Here is a 16129-nt window from a genome sequence, read left to right on the forward strand (position 1 = left end):
AACTCAGCCGACCGTCTACTGCAGGGTTAGAAAACTATATTCACTGAGCAAAATTCATCCATCCTCTGAGAAACCAGACAAGACGTGGCCGTCCACCTAATCCGACAGAGCGGTTAGCGAGAGCGTTGTTGAAAGGGTGAAGAGACCCGTGGTAACTTTGGAGGAGCAGCAGGAATCTGTAGCTCAGGTGGGAGGATGAGGAAAGCCAGAAGTCGTCCTGTTTACATTTTGCAACATGTGGGGAGGACAGCACACCTGTTCATTAGGATGCTATGGTCAGACGAGACCAAAGTACAACTTTATGGCATTTATATATGACCAGCCTGGACACCTCAGAGTGAAACATAGCAGTGGCTGCATCAGGCTGTGGGGATGTCCTTTTCACCCCCAGCAGGGACAGAAAAGATTGTCAGAGTCAATAGGAAGAGAAACACTTTTGCACCGGAGAGTAGAGGATCGCGTAGCGCTGAAGATAAAAACGTCACATCCTTACCTAACCTCTGCTTCTGGACTGAACTCCCCCAAAAACAGATACACGGTCTGAGTTTCAGTGAGACCAGATGGGAGAAGCGTGGGGGGGGGACAAAGTCTGCTCAGGATAACAGCACCTGCATAGTTTATTATCTTTCTAAAGCATCTCGCACATTGAAACTATTTCTGTTAGAGAAAACACTTTTAATGAAGTGTGTGTGCTTGTGTGTGTGTATATATATATATATTCTTTTTAAACAATAAAAACAAAAATCCTGTGCAACATTTTATTCTACAGTTTATCCAGCGCTAAAAGCAATTCATCGGAGAAAAACAGAAAATAACCTGGAACATAAAATAAAACATGAGTCCCTGGGTGAAGCTTCTGGATGTCGCAACAGAATGAACTTTCTTACGCTAGAGGAAGCCTCCAAGATATAAGGACCAGGTCCATTAGAAACGGGCCGAGCAGAGCCGGACAGCACCGGCCAACAGAGCGGGCCCACAGAACAGGTAAACAGAACAGGCCCCCTGCAAACGCTCAACCCTTAGCATCCGTCGCTCTCAGGCGAGGCAGTGGCGTGGTTTGAGTTCAGAGTTCATAAAAGTAGTGCGAGGGCGAGGCTGCCGACACGCCGCCGTCCTCCACACGTGGCTTCAATCTGCCGAGTTTCAAAAATCAAGCCTGTGTGAAGAGACGGGATTTTTTTGTTTGTTTTTCCACATATAATTTGTTCATTCATACATCTCAATAGAATTCTGTATAGGCTATATAAAAAGCTCTATCTGAATTTCACATAAAGCAAACAACCAAAGCAGGTGTCGTTTCTCCAAAGTCTCTCTTTTTTTTTTTCTGCCAGACCATGTGGGAAGGGCCTACGGGTTTTAGTTCCTTTCAAAAAAAAAAACAAACAACAAAAAGCATTTTAAACTGTGTGAGAAGAGGGCAGCCAGCCAAACTCCATTTCTGCTCCCGACTGTGATGACGGCTTCCATGCGAAGGTACGGACAGCAGACGGCTGAGTCTTTGAGTCCTGACCGCAGTCACAGAAAGGCGTGGAAGGAGCCGCTCAGAGGAGTCTTCAGACGGTCCAGGCTCCCTCTGCCTCCCAGCGCGCCGACGCCTCGCGCTGGACGTCAATCTTCCAGCAAGTCCCTGTCCAGATCCATGAAGGGCTCGTCAATGTAACTCACTATGGTGCAGTGAGAAGTTCTGTCTGAGCCCAGGAGAACCGACACCGTCTCCTTCCAGTAGCTGAACGGGATACAGGAGCTCTGAGGGGACAAACCACACAATATTTCATCACATGTCCTGCATCCGTGCTTAAACTGGCTGCTGCTAAAACCATTTAAGAAGAAACAGTGTTGCTCTTGTTGGGCCCGGCCATGGGAGGGAACCAGGACTGAACTCTACAGAACCAAAGAGAATCTCCATCCCAGAACGGACCGTACAGACACGGTACGGTCCGTTTTTGCTCCTCTCTTCCACCATTGCTGCTTTTGCTTGAAAAATCTGATTGGAGCCGCAGGAATCATGGGATATGGTGGGCCAAGAAGGTACACCAGCCCCATCCTTTAACTCTGGGGAAAAGATGGATGCATTTGTCAGCTGCCCTTAAAAGGGTCCTTCAGATGTGGACCGCAATTGTCGCCTCGCTGTGAAGTAATCGGCCTATAAATGCGTCCTTTGAAGGAAGAATTTCATCCCCTATAAGCCGCCTTCTTGATAGTACATCACCCCTTCACTGCTACCACTGGTTAGCTGAAGCAGCATTTAAAAATCAAGCCTCCAAAATGTTATGTTTCTAATTCAGTAATTTATTTTTGGAACATTGTTTAATTAAGTTTGCCCCCCCACCCAACTGTTCTGCTTTGCATTGTGAAATGGTTGAACACATGGTGTTCTTTGTTACTTTGGTCTCATCTCAAATTCCTCTAAAATAAACCGTGGTTATTAAAAATACAGATTTTTATTGGTCATATTACCTGATCCTTTTCCTTTAGTTCATTTTCCTTATTCTTTTCATTTTTACTTAGTTTAGTTTAGTTGAATGTTACACGTCTAGTTAAATAGTTTGACTAAAGTTTAACTGGAAGTTTTAGTATTTTTCTTAATAAAATCATTTTTAAAATACTAATACTAATATTTTTGTGTTTATTCTGTAGACGTGTGCAGTTATTTGTGTTTTGGATCGCCGGTGTGTGAATTCCCTCCTATTGTATAAAATCACACCTCATCAGACAGGTATTCAGAAAATGAAAACTGACAGAGACTGAGAGCTGATTGGTTGTTAATCATGCGGTGCCCCGATGTGGAAAATTAAAATGACTAACTTTATTATTACCTCCCTTTAGCACTTGTTAATAGCCGGACCAAACCTATTGTTGCACAACGCTTTGAAACAGGCACTGATCATTTTCTACCACTAGGGGGCAGCATTATCATGGAAAGGTCTGCAGGTGCAGGTTTTCTAAGCATCACCATTTTATCACAGCACAAGAAACCAGATAATAAACTACACCGTAGCTATAGTACAAGAAATACTAAGAAATTCACCCGAGCAGTGAAACAAAATCTACATTTTAGGTCACACGTTCAGTTTATTTTCATTTGCTGCTGTAGGACTCCAACGGAAGATAATATTCTCTATAAGCTCAAAAAAACACTCAGGTTTAGTTTTTTTCTTCAGGCCATCCTGCTTGATGGGATGTTGCACAATACACTAGAAAAGGCAAAAATACAAACTGCAAAGACAGATTCAGTGAATCAATATGAATAAAGCTTTGAATTATTCTGCTCAAAACAATAAAAGTGAGATATGACCTGATCTTATTCAATTCTTCCAGGTACCAGCTTTGGTCCTGATCAAAGCGTTATTAACGATCTGAGTCGCCCTATAGTTGTTTTATTTTCCATCTTGGTTTTGTCAGCTCCACTAATTCTGCAATTTGCGAGGCCAATTGAGGCAGAAAAAGAACAATAACTGGAATTGGACTAAATATTTTCAGCCACTTTATTCTCAAATCAGGCCAAAACAGTGAAAATGTAACAGACTATGATTTCTGCAAGACAGGAGTTTATTAGACTGTAGCTGAGTCAGATTTATCTGAAGTGGCTGTGCAGCGGAAACTACCGATGGAACAAAATACCCGTGGCTGTGAAGAAAGAGCGAAACCGCAGAGAGTCTGAGGTGCCAGTGAGGCGTGAGCTGCTCAGAACCAGAACACGAGCCTAATGCGGATCATGGAGCGTGTTTTACTGAGATTTAAAGCAGCTCACGTTACAACTTTATCATGCCAGTGCTTTTGATTAACTATTGGACTGGTAATTAGCATATGCAAATGTGGTTAAAAGTTACTCCAAAACAAAATTTGATTCCTTCTGAGGGCATTTTTCTCAAAAATATATTGTTATTTTTCAGAGCAGGACGTAAAGCATGACGGACGACCAGGACAAAAACAAAGAGGTTGACTCAGAGATCCTCAGCCGCTGTTTAACTGTCAGCAAATTCAATGCAAAGTTGATCAGTCTCGACCCAAACACAGCGCTGCTTAAAGACGCCGCCATGGTTCAGGCTGACATTAGGGGTGGCCGATATATCGAATATTCTCGATGTATCTTAAGTTTTCCTCCGCCCGATGGTTAAAATGACTTTATTGCGACCATTGAGTGTAAATGTTCATGGCAAGATTAAGTCGCTGTATTTAATTCACTGCGAGTTTAGTTTTTCCCACATGCTGTGAACGCATCACTCGCTTCTCCTACAAACCAGAAAGAGTTCTGACGCACAACAAACCCGTGCGCTTACTTACGTTGACTAGAGAGTGAGAACTATGGCGTTAATCGGGTAAATAAGAAAATGAGTCTGAAGAGAAACAGCACTGGTCAATAATATGGCCGTGGTGTGAATTTCACAAGAAGGATGTCAAACAAAATGTGGTAATTAGCAAAACATGCCATAAACACCTATTGCCACATAAGGTAGCAGTAGCACAAATTTGTTCCACCTAAAACGTCATCAGTGCAAAATGAAGACTCTTGTAAACTCTGCGTGTTGAAGAAAATCTTGTGATGGTGAAATATTGTGACGACATCACCTGCCTGTTTTCTTTTTCGCTGTGTTTCCTACAGTCTGTGACATTTAGCCTTCTGGAACGTGTGTGAGCATCTGATGGCACGGGACTACATAATATGACATTGGCATGAAAATGCAAGATCACAGCACTTAGGGCTGTTTGGAGTGCAATAATTGTTGCCTAATATTTTATTTTTGATAAAAATATCACACACTGACATATCGATGACGATGTAGTCATGATATATTGTGCAGCTTTAATACAAACATTTCTAAAGGGATCCGTCTGGATCCAAAAAATGTTTAAACGTTTTGTAAAGAAATGAGAAAAATCCATGCAGACTTTGACAAAACAAAAACATGTCACTGAGGTTAAAAAGGTGAAGTAGGACTTTAGGCACACTGAGCTAAACCAAAGAACCAGTCTGGATAATCAGGTTTTAAAAAGCGGACCCTTGTTTACTAAACAGGTTTTTCTCCAGTAGTGGGTCCCGGCCCAAAAGCAGGACCTTCCCTGGGCTAAAATGTCAGGAGAAAAAACTAAAATAAATATAATAAATGGCGTATGGTTGATTCCCACTCCTCACAGTAAGCAGGAGGCGATAACGTCCCGTAATACGAGCTGAAATCTAAACGTCACCACAGAAGAAGACACGCACTGATTAAACGGACAAGTACGACAGACCAGCTGAAACCATTTCAGTGAGAAACAAAGACGACGTCAGGGAGCGAGGCCTTTGGAAATCCTCCCGTTGGCCCAGGAACAAAGAGCGGTGGCCAGCAGGACCATGATGAGGCTCCAGGCTGATATCTGCAGAGGTAAGCCTCTCTCAGCTGGTGGGTCTGGAGCTGCTCCTCATGGGTGTGGCGTCTCAGCTCTGCTTCAGCCCAACACAAAAACAAGCAGGCTGGACGGAGTCTGACCCCAGAGCTGCTTTGTCCTCTACAACTCAAGACTGACGCTCTCACCATCAGCAAAATCCATTTTCACTACCGCCCTTATGGAGTTATTCTGTTCATTATAAACCCAACAGCTCACGTTTTTCAGTATCTAGCTGTTGACGTAATTTTGTAGACTCGACTGCTTTAGTTTTCCCTCCATTTTGCTGATAAAATCTGCTACTGAAGTAACAGATTTTTCTCTATAACTCAGTGTTGGTGAACTTTCAGCCAGAACATTCTCAGGTAAACCTGAGACGGAAGTAAAAAACAAGGAAGTAAAAAAACTTAACTGGTTGTTACTGATTGGCCCGATCAATGTGTGATTAATGCATAACTAAGAGACTGAATGGTTAAAACTGACATTTCCCTGACTTTGACTCATTAATAAAGTGTTGATCCTAAGTGATAAATTGGCTCTTTCTGCACAGTTTAATCACCATTACAGGTGTTACATGGAGAGGATTTTTTTTTTAAATCAAAATCTGCTTTGTCCGATCAGGACTTACTTCTGGCTATCTGTGATTCTACTGATGCTTTTCCAACCAACCAAAGCTTCTGCTATATTTGAGTTCTGTGCCACGGTATGTTTCCTTCTTGGGGTTTTGTTCTTGTACTTCGGTCAATTTAGGGTTGTTGAAGCAACGTTCAAGATGTGAAACCGTTCTTTGCACAAGGCGGGAAGAGCCTGAGAAAATCAGCCAAAACTGCTGACACAGCCGAAAACCACAGGAGGCTTTCAGTAAATCTAATAAAAACTACGACATCGGTTCGTTTAAAACGGAAAGCTGAACAAAGGTTTCCACTTACACCCTAAACTTTGAGAGCCTGTAGGTTTCTATAGTGTGAGCCTTTTTTTTTTTTTGCCTCTGTCTCACACTCTCAGTGATTCACTTTGAAGGCCTTGACCAACAAGGTTGCGTTTCCCTTTTTCAATGATCGACACGAGGACTACTGCTAAAAAAAAGTGAAGAAGTGAAAGAAGAAACTTTCTACCTGCTGCAAGTGTGACGCAACACTACGTGAAATCACGCTGTTAAGCCGTGATTTGACGGCGATGGCGACTTACGTTCTCCAGACAGGTGCTGTCTTTGTCCTTGTTGAGGTAGTGGCGTTGCCAGAAGCGCAGCAGGTTGTGAAAGTTGTTAAGCAGGCAGCCGGGGTATTTCTCAGTGTACTCCTTCTCCCGCAGGGCGTTCAGATAGAAGGGCAGCTTGGCTTTTCTTCTGGCCAGCATCAAGATCACCAAACTGGTATTTAAACAGCTCACATTCTCCTAAAGAAGAAAAGGGAGGCGGTAACATTGCTCAGTAACAAGCACAGCTAATGAATGTCAGTCCCATTCAGTAGATTAAATTACACTTTTTAAACTAACATCCATTTAGTTGTACACTAAAAAAACAGCAGGAAGAGAGCCGTTAGCTAGATAAGAGAAAACAGCAGCAGATAAAGCAGAACTGCTTCGTGTAAAAGTGTAAATGAAACAGCAGACCGGGCAGAACGCTGTGGAGCTGTCTCACGGTTCTGCCATGAATCCTGCTGTAGTTTTGGCAGCAGTTTCACCAAGATCGATCAGAAAAGGTTGCCTGCTTCTGTCGATACCCTACCTGGGTAAGTGTTTGCACGTTGATAATATTTATTAGTCGGAAGAGGAAGGACAGTCTGTTTTCAACTCTGGCCACGTAGGACAACAGGCAGCACTCGGACAGGACCTCCATCACTGAGGGAAACAGAACATTATTGATTTCTGACTCAAAAAGAGCAAATACTGCTTTTTGCTTATACTGCAGAATCACACCACGGTCTCATAATGTCTTCCTTAAATGCAGCTTTACCTTTGACATCTTCGGTCTGGCTCTCAAAGCGGTCCAGAGAAAGGACGATGCAGCGCACCAGCATGTTGGAGTCCACTAAAGAGCTGTTGATCTGAGTCAGGAAGGCCTGAAACTAAAACAATTTACACTTTGATCAGCTAGCAATCTAAACGTGTTGATTTTTGAGTGTGGAAGCAGAACAGTGAATGTGCAGACCCCCAAAAAAATAAAAAAACAATCACTGTAAACGACAGCCATGACATCATGAGCCAGCGTTTTTACGGTGTAAAACATCAAATTAAAATCAATCTCTTAAAACCAAACAAGAAAAATCATTTAGGATTCATTTTAAGCACTCAGCTAAAGTCAACACCTAGTTACTTCAGGCATAGTCAAATATTTTAAATTTATAGATAAACTGCACGTACCGCAAATGTTTCCTGAATTAATTTTGTAAAAATGTAATAATAACAATCCCAAATGAACTAAAGCTTATTAAATGTTTTTTTAAAGTGCTTAAAAATGTGTATATTTTTTAATTTTGTAATAAATAATGTGTAGCAGTTTATTTATAAGACTGTAAAGAACTCCTTTAGTAAAATAATGAAAATATAAAATGATGAAAACTTTTTATTGCCCATTTTTCTAATGACCTGAGGATGTTTTTGTTTAGTATTTTTACTCAGGATCTTAATTTATTTAGATTATCAGATGGGTGATTTGTGAAGAAGGCTTTTTGAGAAATAAATATTTATGTTCAGAAAATGTATAGAGTGAGTATGAGTGGTTAGACAAATATTGAAGGCGTTTGTATAGTTAATGTATAACTACTTCTTAACCGCTAATAGTGCCTGTATAGGCTGGGCGCAGGTCCATGACACTTAAAAACTCTCATTCATTGACCAGGGTGTTCCAACCATACCTTCATTAACCTGTGTGGCTTGTATTACTTTCTAAAGGACAGCCTGACTTGACACATAACCACCAAATGTTCAGTAAGCACACATCCTCGTCTTCTGAGGACCTCTGCGTGTGGAGCAGGTGGCTAGAAATAGCACGCTAATGCTAGTTTGTGTAACCTTTGGTACGACCTGTCTAAGATTCAGAGGCAACAGGTTTTCTTTGCAGTTCCAGTTGATTCCTCACAGACAAAACGACCCTTAATGTCAAATGAAACATAAATGTGCCGAGGTCTCTCCCATAGAGCTTAGAGAGCCAAACCTCCACACAGTAGGTCACATCAGAGAGAGGCAGGGAGCTACAGCAGCCAATAGAGTCGCTCTCTTACTTTGCAGAGCTGTGTAATGACCAACTGATAGAAAACAGAGAATCACCAGGTCACACATTTAAAATTGATCTTTACGCTGGCTCCCATTTTAACAACAGAACTCAGTGAGACATTTCATCAACAGCAGTCGCGGACGGCATCCCAATCTTTCTGCTCATCCAGATCCTCTGCATGTTTTAAACCTTTACGGTTAAACGTGTCTACATAACAGGAGCGTCGGCATACCTTCTCTGGCGTGTTGACGTATTTGTTGAACCTCTTAAAGGCGTCGATGTTGAACTTCATGAGCTCCCCCAGCAGATCAAAGTAGCTCTGGAGGACATCTCGAGACGTACAGCCGCTCTCTATGATGCAGAACAGGATGTGCTGTTGAGGGACAGAAGCAGAAAGTGAGCAGCGACTCGTTAAAACGACCAAAGCAAAAAAAAAAAAACAAGTTTGTTTTAAACAGGATTGTCTTCCTGTGTGGCGGAAACGTGTCATTAAAGGCTCTACCTCTAACAGCCCCCTCTTTAGGAGGAACATTTGGTCTGCATAAGAGGTCGCTCCTCTGAGAAAACTTTCCACCGCCCTCGCCTGCCAGAACCTGAACAGCCAGAGAAAAAGGAAAAGCATGACAGTTTATCTTTGTGAACACAGAGGAACGTGGTTTAGCTCCACGATACGGACCTGAATGATGAGTCGGGAGGTTCCCTCTTCATGACGGTGAGGAGACGGGTAAGGAGGCCCTTCTTTCCGTCGCAAACTAAGCTTCTGTCTGTGTTGACCAGAGCCTCCACCTCTGGGATGTTGGCCTTCATGGATATGGCACTAAGTTCATTCAGCTCCTGGTTGTTGAGGAGGAGGTACTTGTTCCTGAAAGACAGACACCATGTTGGAGAAACCAGAAACCATGGAGCCAACCAGCAGCGGAAAAGCGGGTGGTTTGAAGGACGCTTACTCGTGATGGTCACTGAAACTCTGAAGTAGCCGCAGGAACTGTATTTTAAAGGATATTTCCTGCACAAAAACAATAACGGTTATTTTTGGAATCTCACACAAATTCAACAAAACATCTCTGCTTTTTATATATCTCGAAGAAGGAAAATGTACAGAGTTCATACCGGACTGCAGTCGCAGTTCTCATTCTGGCCGTGCACTACGTGATTTGAAGCCGTGTATTTTCTCCAGATGAGCTTGTCGAACAGGTTGTTGAGTCCCGGGATGAGACGGAACTCAGCCAGCATCTTATGAACCTACGAAACCAGAGGGGAGGAATAAACCGAGGCCCGGCTTTGCTGCAGGCGCCACGCGGCCAACGCTAAGAGGAGTGGTACCTGGTTCCTCTGTCGGCCCATCAGGAGCACGCAGAGCACGTACAGCACTTCCACCTTGTACATGATCTCATGGACAGTCTTCATGGACTGAGGCAGCCTGTGTCTCAGAGGGCTGGTGGCCAGTGAACTCTCATCTGACGACTCTGGAGGGAGAACAGGTGGGAGTTCAGAGGATTCAGGCACTGAGGGGGGGGACCAGCGGTAGAGATGCTAGGCGTCTCACCTGTGCTACTTTGCTCGGCCTCCTCGGTGGCCATTTGCATGAGGGCATCAAGCACCAGAGCATTGTCCAGCCATGTGTACCAGTCCTCCAGCTCCTGCAGGAAGTTTGCTCCCGTGGCTTCAGACACCTTTCTAGTGGCCAACTTGCACAACCGCTCGATGAAGCCGGGGATGTTCAGAAGAGTAACTGGAGAGAGAACGCTGGGATCAGCGGTCCGCTTTTAGAGCCGTCTGGTACCTGCACGCAATAGACCACCTACCCTGGTTGACTTCAGCTCGAGACGGGCTTGCATTGCGCTTCTGTTGGGCGTTTTTGGCCAGTAAAGTGTGCTTGTCGTCATTTCCTACATCTGGTTCTGAGATGGTGACAGACAGGATGCGGCAGAAGTTGGCCAGCTGTTGCTGGTCAAAGCTTTGGACCAGGCCTGAGAGGTTGGGGATCCCGTCCAACTGGATCATCTCCTTAAAAAGGTACAAACCCACATCAGATTCAAACAGCACACAGGCAGGCCACGTTTTACTGAATGACATCTTATCCTGACTGACAGAAACCACACCAAATAGGTTAATTTTTTTTAACTTCTTGACTCATGTTTTTTCGTTATGATCAACAAAACGTGAGCTTTTTTTTTTTTTTTTTTTTTTTTAATACAGAAATGGAAATCATTCTCATCTTCCTGCTTCGGTAAAGCTCACAATTGAGTGTTTTACAAAGCTGGATTACCATGTGGGCCTACCAAGGCCTCTCTCTGATTTTACCTGTGAGCTTGTTTACATCAAAACAACTATTTATTACAATCATTACCGAATCAACCAAACCTACAATTTCCATTTCTTCAGCTACAAGAATTAGATTCAAAAGGTTCAGGAAGGCTTTTTCTCCCACGTTATCAAAAGGTTTACAGACGAGAGGCGTAAACATATTAGCCGAAATAACCGATCATGTATAAAAAAAAAAAAAAAAACACCTTCTTAAAATCATTTTATGTATACATTTTTGGACTTGATTGTAGTGTTTTACTCTACAACAGATATTTTAAAACTAGCTTTGTTTACACGTACAAAATTTCACCATCGTTTTGAAAATTATTCGGACTCAGAAACAAAACAGTGGATTGTGCCGTTTGTCAGATTGTCGAACAGCATAAAGCAGCCGTCTCAGTCGGATTACAGTTTCATCCCGATCCTACCGAACACGATCAGAAAACGACTGCCGTGTTAACATGACACATTTTTACTCTGATCGCCCGTTTATTCCTATTACTTATGTCCATGTAAACATAGCTACTGATAACATAACAAAAAGTATATTTATGGTTTTATCTGTTTTCCGGGATAAACAATTACAGCCCAACTAGCCCATGTCTACAGTTAACTCACATCATTTTAGAAAAATAAAGTTTGGTTCAGAATGAATAAAATATACAGAACTGCATTTAAAGAACCGATGACAATATAGCAACATTTTCAAGCAGTGATGCAAGCTTTCTCCACATGGTGGGGAGAACCCAATGATTTCATTAATGTTTCAAAGCTAATTTAACCTTTATATGTTTGCTTGTAGGAACCTACTTGATTCATGACGTGATTAAAATAAACTTACTGGATCAAATGAATGTTAATGGTTGTAATTTTTCTTATTAGTAAATAACAAAATACAACGCAAGACAGAAACCCGCTGATTCATAAGCAGTAGCTGATAAAATAGCCTCAGCCTTAGTGCTTTCAGAGTCCCATGGACAAAACTTTCTTCAACCTCAGAGCACTGCTCACCTTTTTTACGCCAAGAATATCTTCAATCAGGGTCGCCGTCTGCAGGAAGGTCTTCTTGTTTGTCATCAAAGTGAAGAGAAACAGGACAAAATCGTCCCTCGCTGCCAGGCTCTTAGTCACCCCCTCTGTCTAGAGTCAGAAGGAAAACATTTGGTTGAAAAATGACGCTTCCATCAGAAAGCAAACATGTAACCCAGAAGAGAAAATAAACTGTATGATGGGACACTTACACATATACAACAGTTGTACAGCACACTAAGGCAGTCTTTGACCAGCTCATCATTCACTGTTGGAAGACAACAACAGATGTTAGCAGGAATATTATCTATTAGTGAAAAAGTTAAAACTGGAAGGAGGGAGGGGATATTTCCACTCTACTGGAAAATAATTTTTTTTTTTACTCACTTTTGGGTTTCTTCTTCTGCATAGTTAGTGTGGGTCTCATTAAAATTTCCACAAGCAGCTTTAAAAAACAAAAAAAAAGAACATTTTTTGAAACTAAGCAAAAAAGTACAGTTTGACTTTAAAGCCAAATGAGACTTTAGGCTCGCCAAGAACAATTCTCAAACTTACATCGACTCCACCGAACAGGTCAAAGGTGTACGTGTTGGGGAAGGTGGATTCCTGAGCCGTCTTCCTGTCCTCTGTGACGAAAGACATGGCCTCCATCGAGAGCTGGGATGATAAGCTCTAGAAAAGAAAAAAAACATCAAAGAAGCAGAACAGGCACAGAGTGAAATTCCCAATAACCAGGTTGTAGACAGCAGAATGTGGCAACAAATGTCTAAGGTCGATAACGCCACTGTGACTTACCTTGAGAAAGCCATGGGCATGGGAGAGGTCACTGTTGGGGTGGCTGCTCTCATGGAGCTTCTGAAGCAAATCAGGGATGCCATGCCACTTGGCAGGTTTATCTCTCTCCTGAAGCAGGCCTCCTGGGAGCTGCAATATACAAGACAGGCGACTTTTAGTGGGTAACCAATGAAACAGATGATCTCCTCCCAGCTTAATGCAAGCCACACAACATCTTCCATCTTTTTAAAAGACACAACACACTGCACATTTACCAAGTAAAACTAATTTGTTGTATTGCAAGGAGGAGTCTTCCTTTAGCAGCAACCTTGTTTCCTCTTGTTCACCGTGAGAGCAAATAACTCCATATTTTTATTACTGGCTCGCACCAATCAACAGGCCAGCAGAGGTCGACGGATGCGTCGGCCGGCTGATATTTGCGTTTTTTTCTTGCATCGGTATCGGCCAATACGTGCATCTGTTTGTCGACCCGTTAGCGCATTCAGCGGCCATGCCTTGAGATCACGTGAAGCGCAAACATTGCTGCTTCCTCCCTGGCAGACAGCAGCTGATAATGTCGTAAGACAGAGTGCCATCAACAACAACAAGGCTACGTAACGAGTTTTTATTGTATATTTAACTGTCTAATAAATCTGCATCTGGCCTTTGAAAGTGTGTCTGTCTCAGGGTGAGCGGGTGGGTACAGCGGTGTGTGTGTGTCCGTTCCCATAGAGAATCATGTATCCACACGTCTGGTGCATCATGTATCACGATGCATAGAGCATCTAACTTTACATAAAATAACGTCCATATGCTGCAGTGGTTTTTCTCTCCACTGAACTAAAGCAGCTCTTTTCTCGCTGTGACACGTTCATTAACTACACGCAAAGCGACGCTGTGAAAGTTGGGACACCTTTTTTTCTCTGTACCTTTAAAACTGTGGTCTGAAGCTGATTAATATTAGCTGGTTTAAACACGTTTTTAGACTTGTGAAAATGTGTTATCATCGTGTCATTTTTATCACGTAAATGGAAGGGGGGGGATCATTAATCAGCCTCCAAAATCTGCCCAAAAAATAAATAAATAAATAAGAACCTGCAGCACATATCTGGTATCGGTTAGACCGCAGTCAGACTAATCGCTATCGACCTTAAAAAACCCGGATCAGTCGATCTCTACAGGCCAGTATACGCTTGATCTGCCCTGACCAAGTTACTAATTCTAGTTTGTATTTTTTAAACTGCCGGTTAACTAAATCTAGACTTAAAACTAAAACATTTTGGCCTCTACATGAACAAACAGATTAGGGCCATGTGCTTTAATACATAAATATAGATGAAATATTTTACTCAGAACCTCCAACTAACCCACTTTAAATTTTACATTACTGTCACGTGTCAAAAGATCAATATTACCATTAAGTTCAAAATAAGAATCTTTTATTTCAATAAGACAATTCATTATTTACAATATTATAGTCTTAACCACGAGTCTCTCTCTCTCTCTCTTTTCAGCTAGTAGGAGATTTTAATCATTTATTTTACATTATGCCTAAAGGTTTTTTTTTTCTCCAACTGGGTGGTTTTTGTGGCAGCTCGCCTCACTGACTGTTCCTCAACTACATTTTTCCAGACTTGGGGAATAGAGTGTAAAAATCAGGCAAAAACAATTGAAACTGTGCCATGCGTCTCCATCTTTAAAACCCAAATGACCCGCTCCTTTTTGTTTGCTTAATACCATCATGGCTGTTGCCTCTGTTGTTGGTCATGTCACCCCTTCACCATGCTGGTCCTCTGCACTGTTGGTTGTTTAGTATCTGATTGTTTTTCCAGTTATAAAATTCTGCCTCCAACTAGTGCAAACATGTTTTTTTGATTTTACAACAAATACTTGGAAACAAGGAGAAGGTAACACACCTAATGCCCCTCTGGCATCTAAACCCTCAGCTTCACAAACTGGCTACTCTCCATCTTGAAATCACTAGGCGGTGACAAAAAAAAGCCTCTGAAATCTTATGGAGGTCCATGTTTATTACATCTAGAAGAATAAATCTGTTGTAATGTTCACAGTTTCATAGATTTAACATCAAATCAAAGTAGCTGCAGATGATGATATCGTCTGTTTCGGCCTTTTATTTCAGTGTTGAGAGATAGAAAAATCATTAAAAGCTTCTGAATATTTATGATTCCTCAATCCGGTATATTATACAATTGTGCTGCAGATTTTAGGAGATTGGCCTGTTCACAGCAGCTCCCAGATCAACCTGGCAGTGGACAGGTTATGGTAGAAACTGATCACATTCGCTGTTCATGCTAGCCAGCTCAACACAGCTCTTCCAAACTCAACATTTCTACCAAATATTTTGGCTTCGAGCCGAAACGTGTCGTTTTGCCGAGGCAGCCACTCTGCCCTGTCCATGTATGGAAACCTTAGTTATTGTGGTTGGTCCGTCGTTACGTAATCACCTGAGCTTCTGGAGCTGCCTAAGCTAACCAGTTAGCCTGTTTGCTAACATTAGCAACCACAACAGCCGTTAGCAACGAGTTTTTAAAAATGAAACTGCAAGCTTTTTTAGCAACAGTGACGTCTTACAGCACGACACAAGAACAACAGCTAAATAGCTGGACTTATTGGGTTATCTCGCGATAAACGCAGCCCTAAATGCTAAGCTAAACGTGGAGCTAACAACAAAAGATGCACTTCATGCGGCGCTTTCCCGTTTACTTCGAGATTAACATTATCCGCCTGTTAGCATTAAAATACTATTCTCGTGTGGTGAGATGTGATCATTTTGCGTTTAAACGCGCTCTAAAATGTCCTGTCTAATTGTAGAAGAACAGCCGCACAGGGGTGAGAACCTGCTCAGCTAACTCTCCGGGACAACGTCTTCATTTTCAGGCAGGACTCCTAGCGCGAGTCCCCGGTCTCACTCGTCTGACTTTCGGATGCCTTCACAGTGAACACAGGCGTCGCCTCTCTTACCTGTGTTCCTCGGCTGAATCCTTTGCCGGTTATTTTACTAGACGTTAACTTTGTGACTATGTTGCTATTACAATTTCTTCTTTTTCTTCCACTTCTAGACACCTCAGACCCCAGAAGCGTCGCCATTATTTCTTCTTCCTGAACCCAACTGTTTGGGCAGGAAGTGGAAGGCTTTAATAAAACGAGAAAAGGAGGAGGCCGCGCCACCTGGTGGTAGACAGTGGGCACTGCATGTTTAGTTTCATCGCAAACGTTTCAGGACTCAAAAACACCTTCTTCGCAAAAGCCGTGAGGACTGTCGCCCCCTAATCTGTTGCACATCACAATAACACTACTGTGAATGCGTATTTGCACAATCCTAATTTATCAGGAATGTTTCATTGCTCAGTTCCATATATGAAGGTATTGCACAGAATTTAATCCAGTCATGAAAGTATCATCAAAGAAATTTCGGGC

At 42.4% G+C, this 16129-nt stretch overlaps 1 protein-coding gene across 1 annotated transcript; it reads right to left on the reverse strand.

Annotated features, from left to right (window-relative positions):
- Positions 1-744: 744 nt before the first annotated feature.
- On the reverse strand, positions 745-15799 carry trpc4apa (transient receptor potential cation channel, subfamily C, member 4 associated protein a). Its single transcript, XM_012858480.3, has 18 exons — positions 15674-15799; positions 12713-12841; positions 12473-12589; positions 12305-12362; positions 12130-12185; positions 11900-12028; positions 10387-10588; positions 10128-10313; positions 9905-10047; positions 9692-9823; positions 9529-9587; positions 9258-9443; positions 9084-9174; positions 8814-8954; positions 7322-7433; positions 7094-7206; positions 6556-6762; positions 745-1746 (listed from the first exon to the last, which is right to left on the reverse strand). The coding sequence occupies exons 1-18, from the start codon at positions 15797-15799 to the stop codon at positions 1609-1611; spliced, it is 2325 nt and encodes a 774-aa protein (XP_012713934.2). The 3' UTR covers positions 745-1608.
- Positions 15800-16129: the final 330 nt, after the last annotated feature.

Source organism: Fundulus heteroclitus, chromosome 20 (assembly GCF_011125445.2).
Source record: "Fundulus heteroclitus isolate FHET01 chromosome 20, MU-UCD_Fhet_4.1, whole genome shotgun sequence".
NCBI lineage: Eukaryota > Metazoa > Chordata > Actinopteri > Cyprinodontiformes > Fundulidae > Fundulus > Fundulus heteroclitus.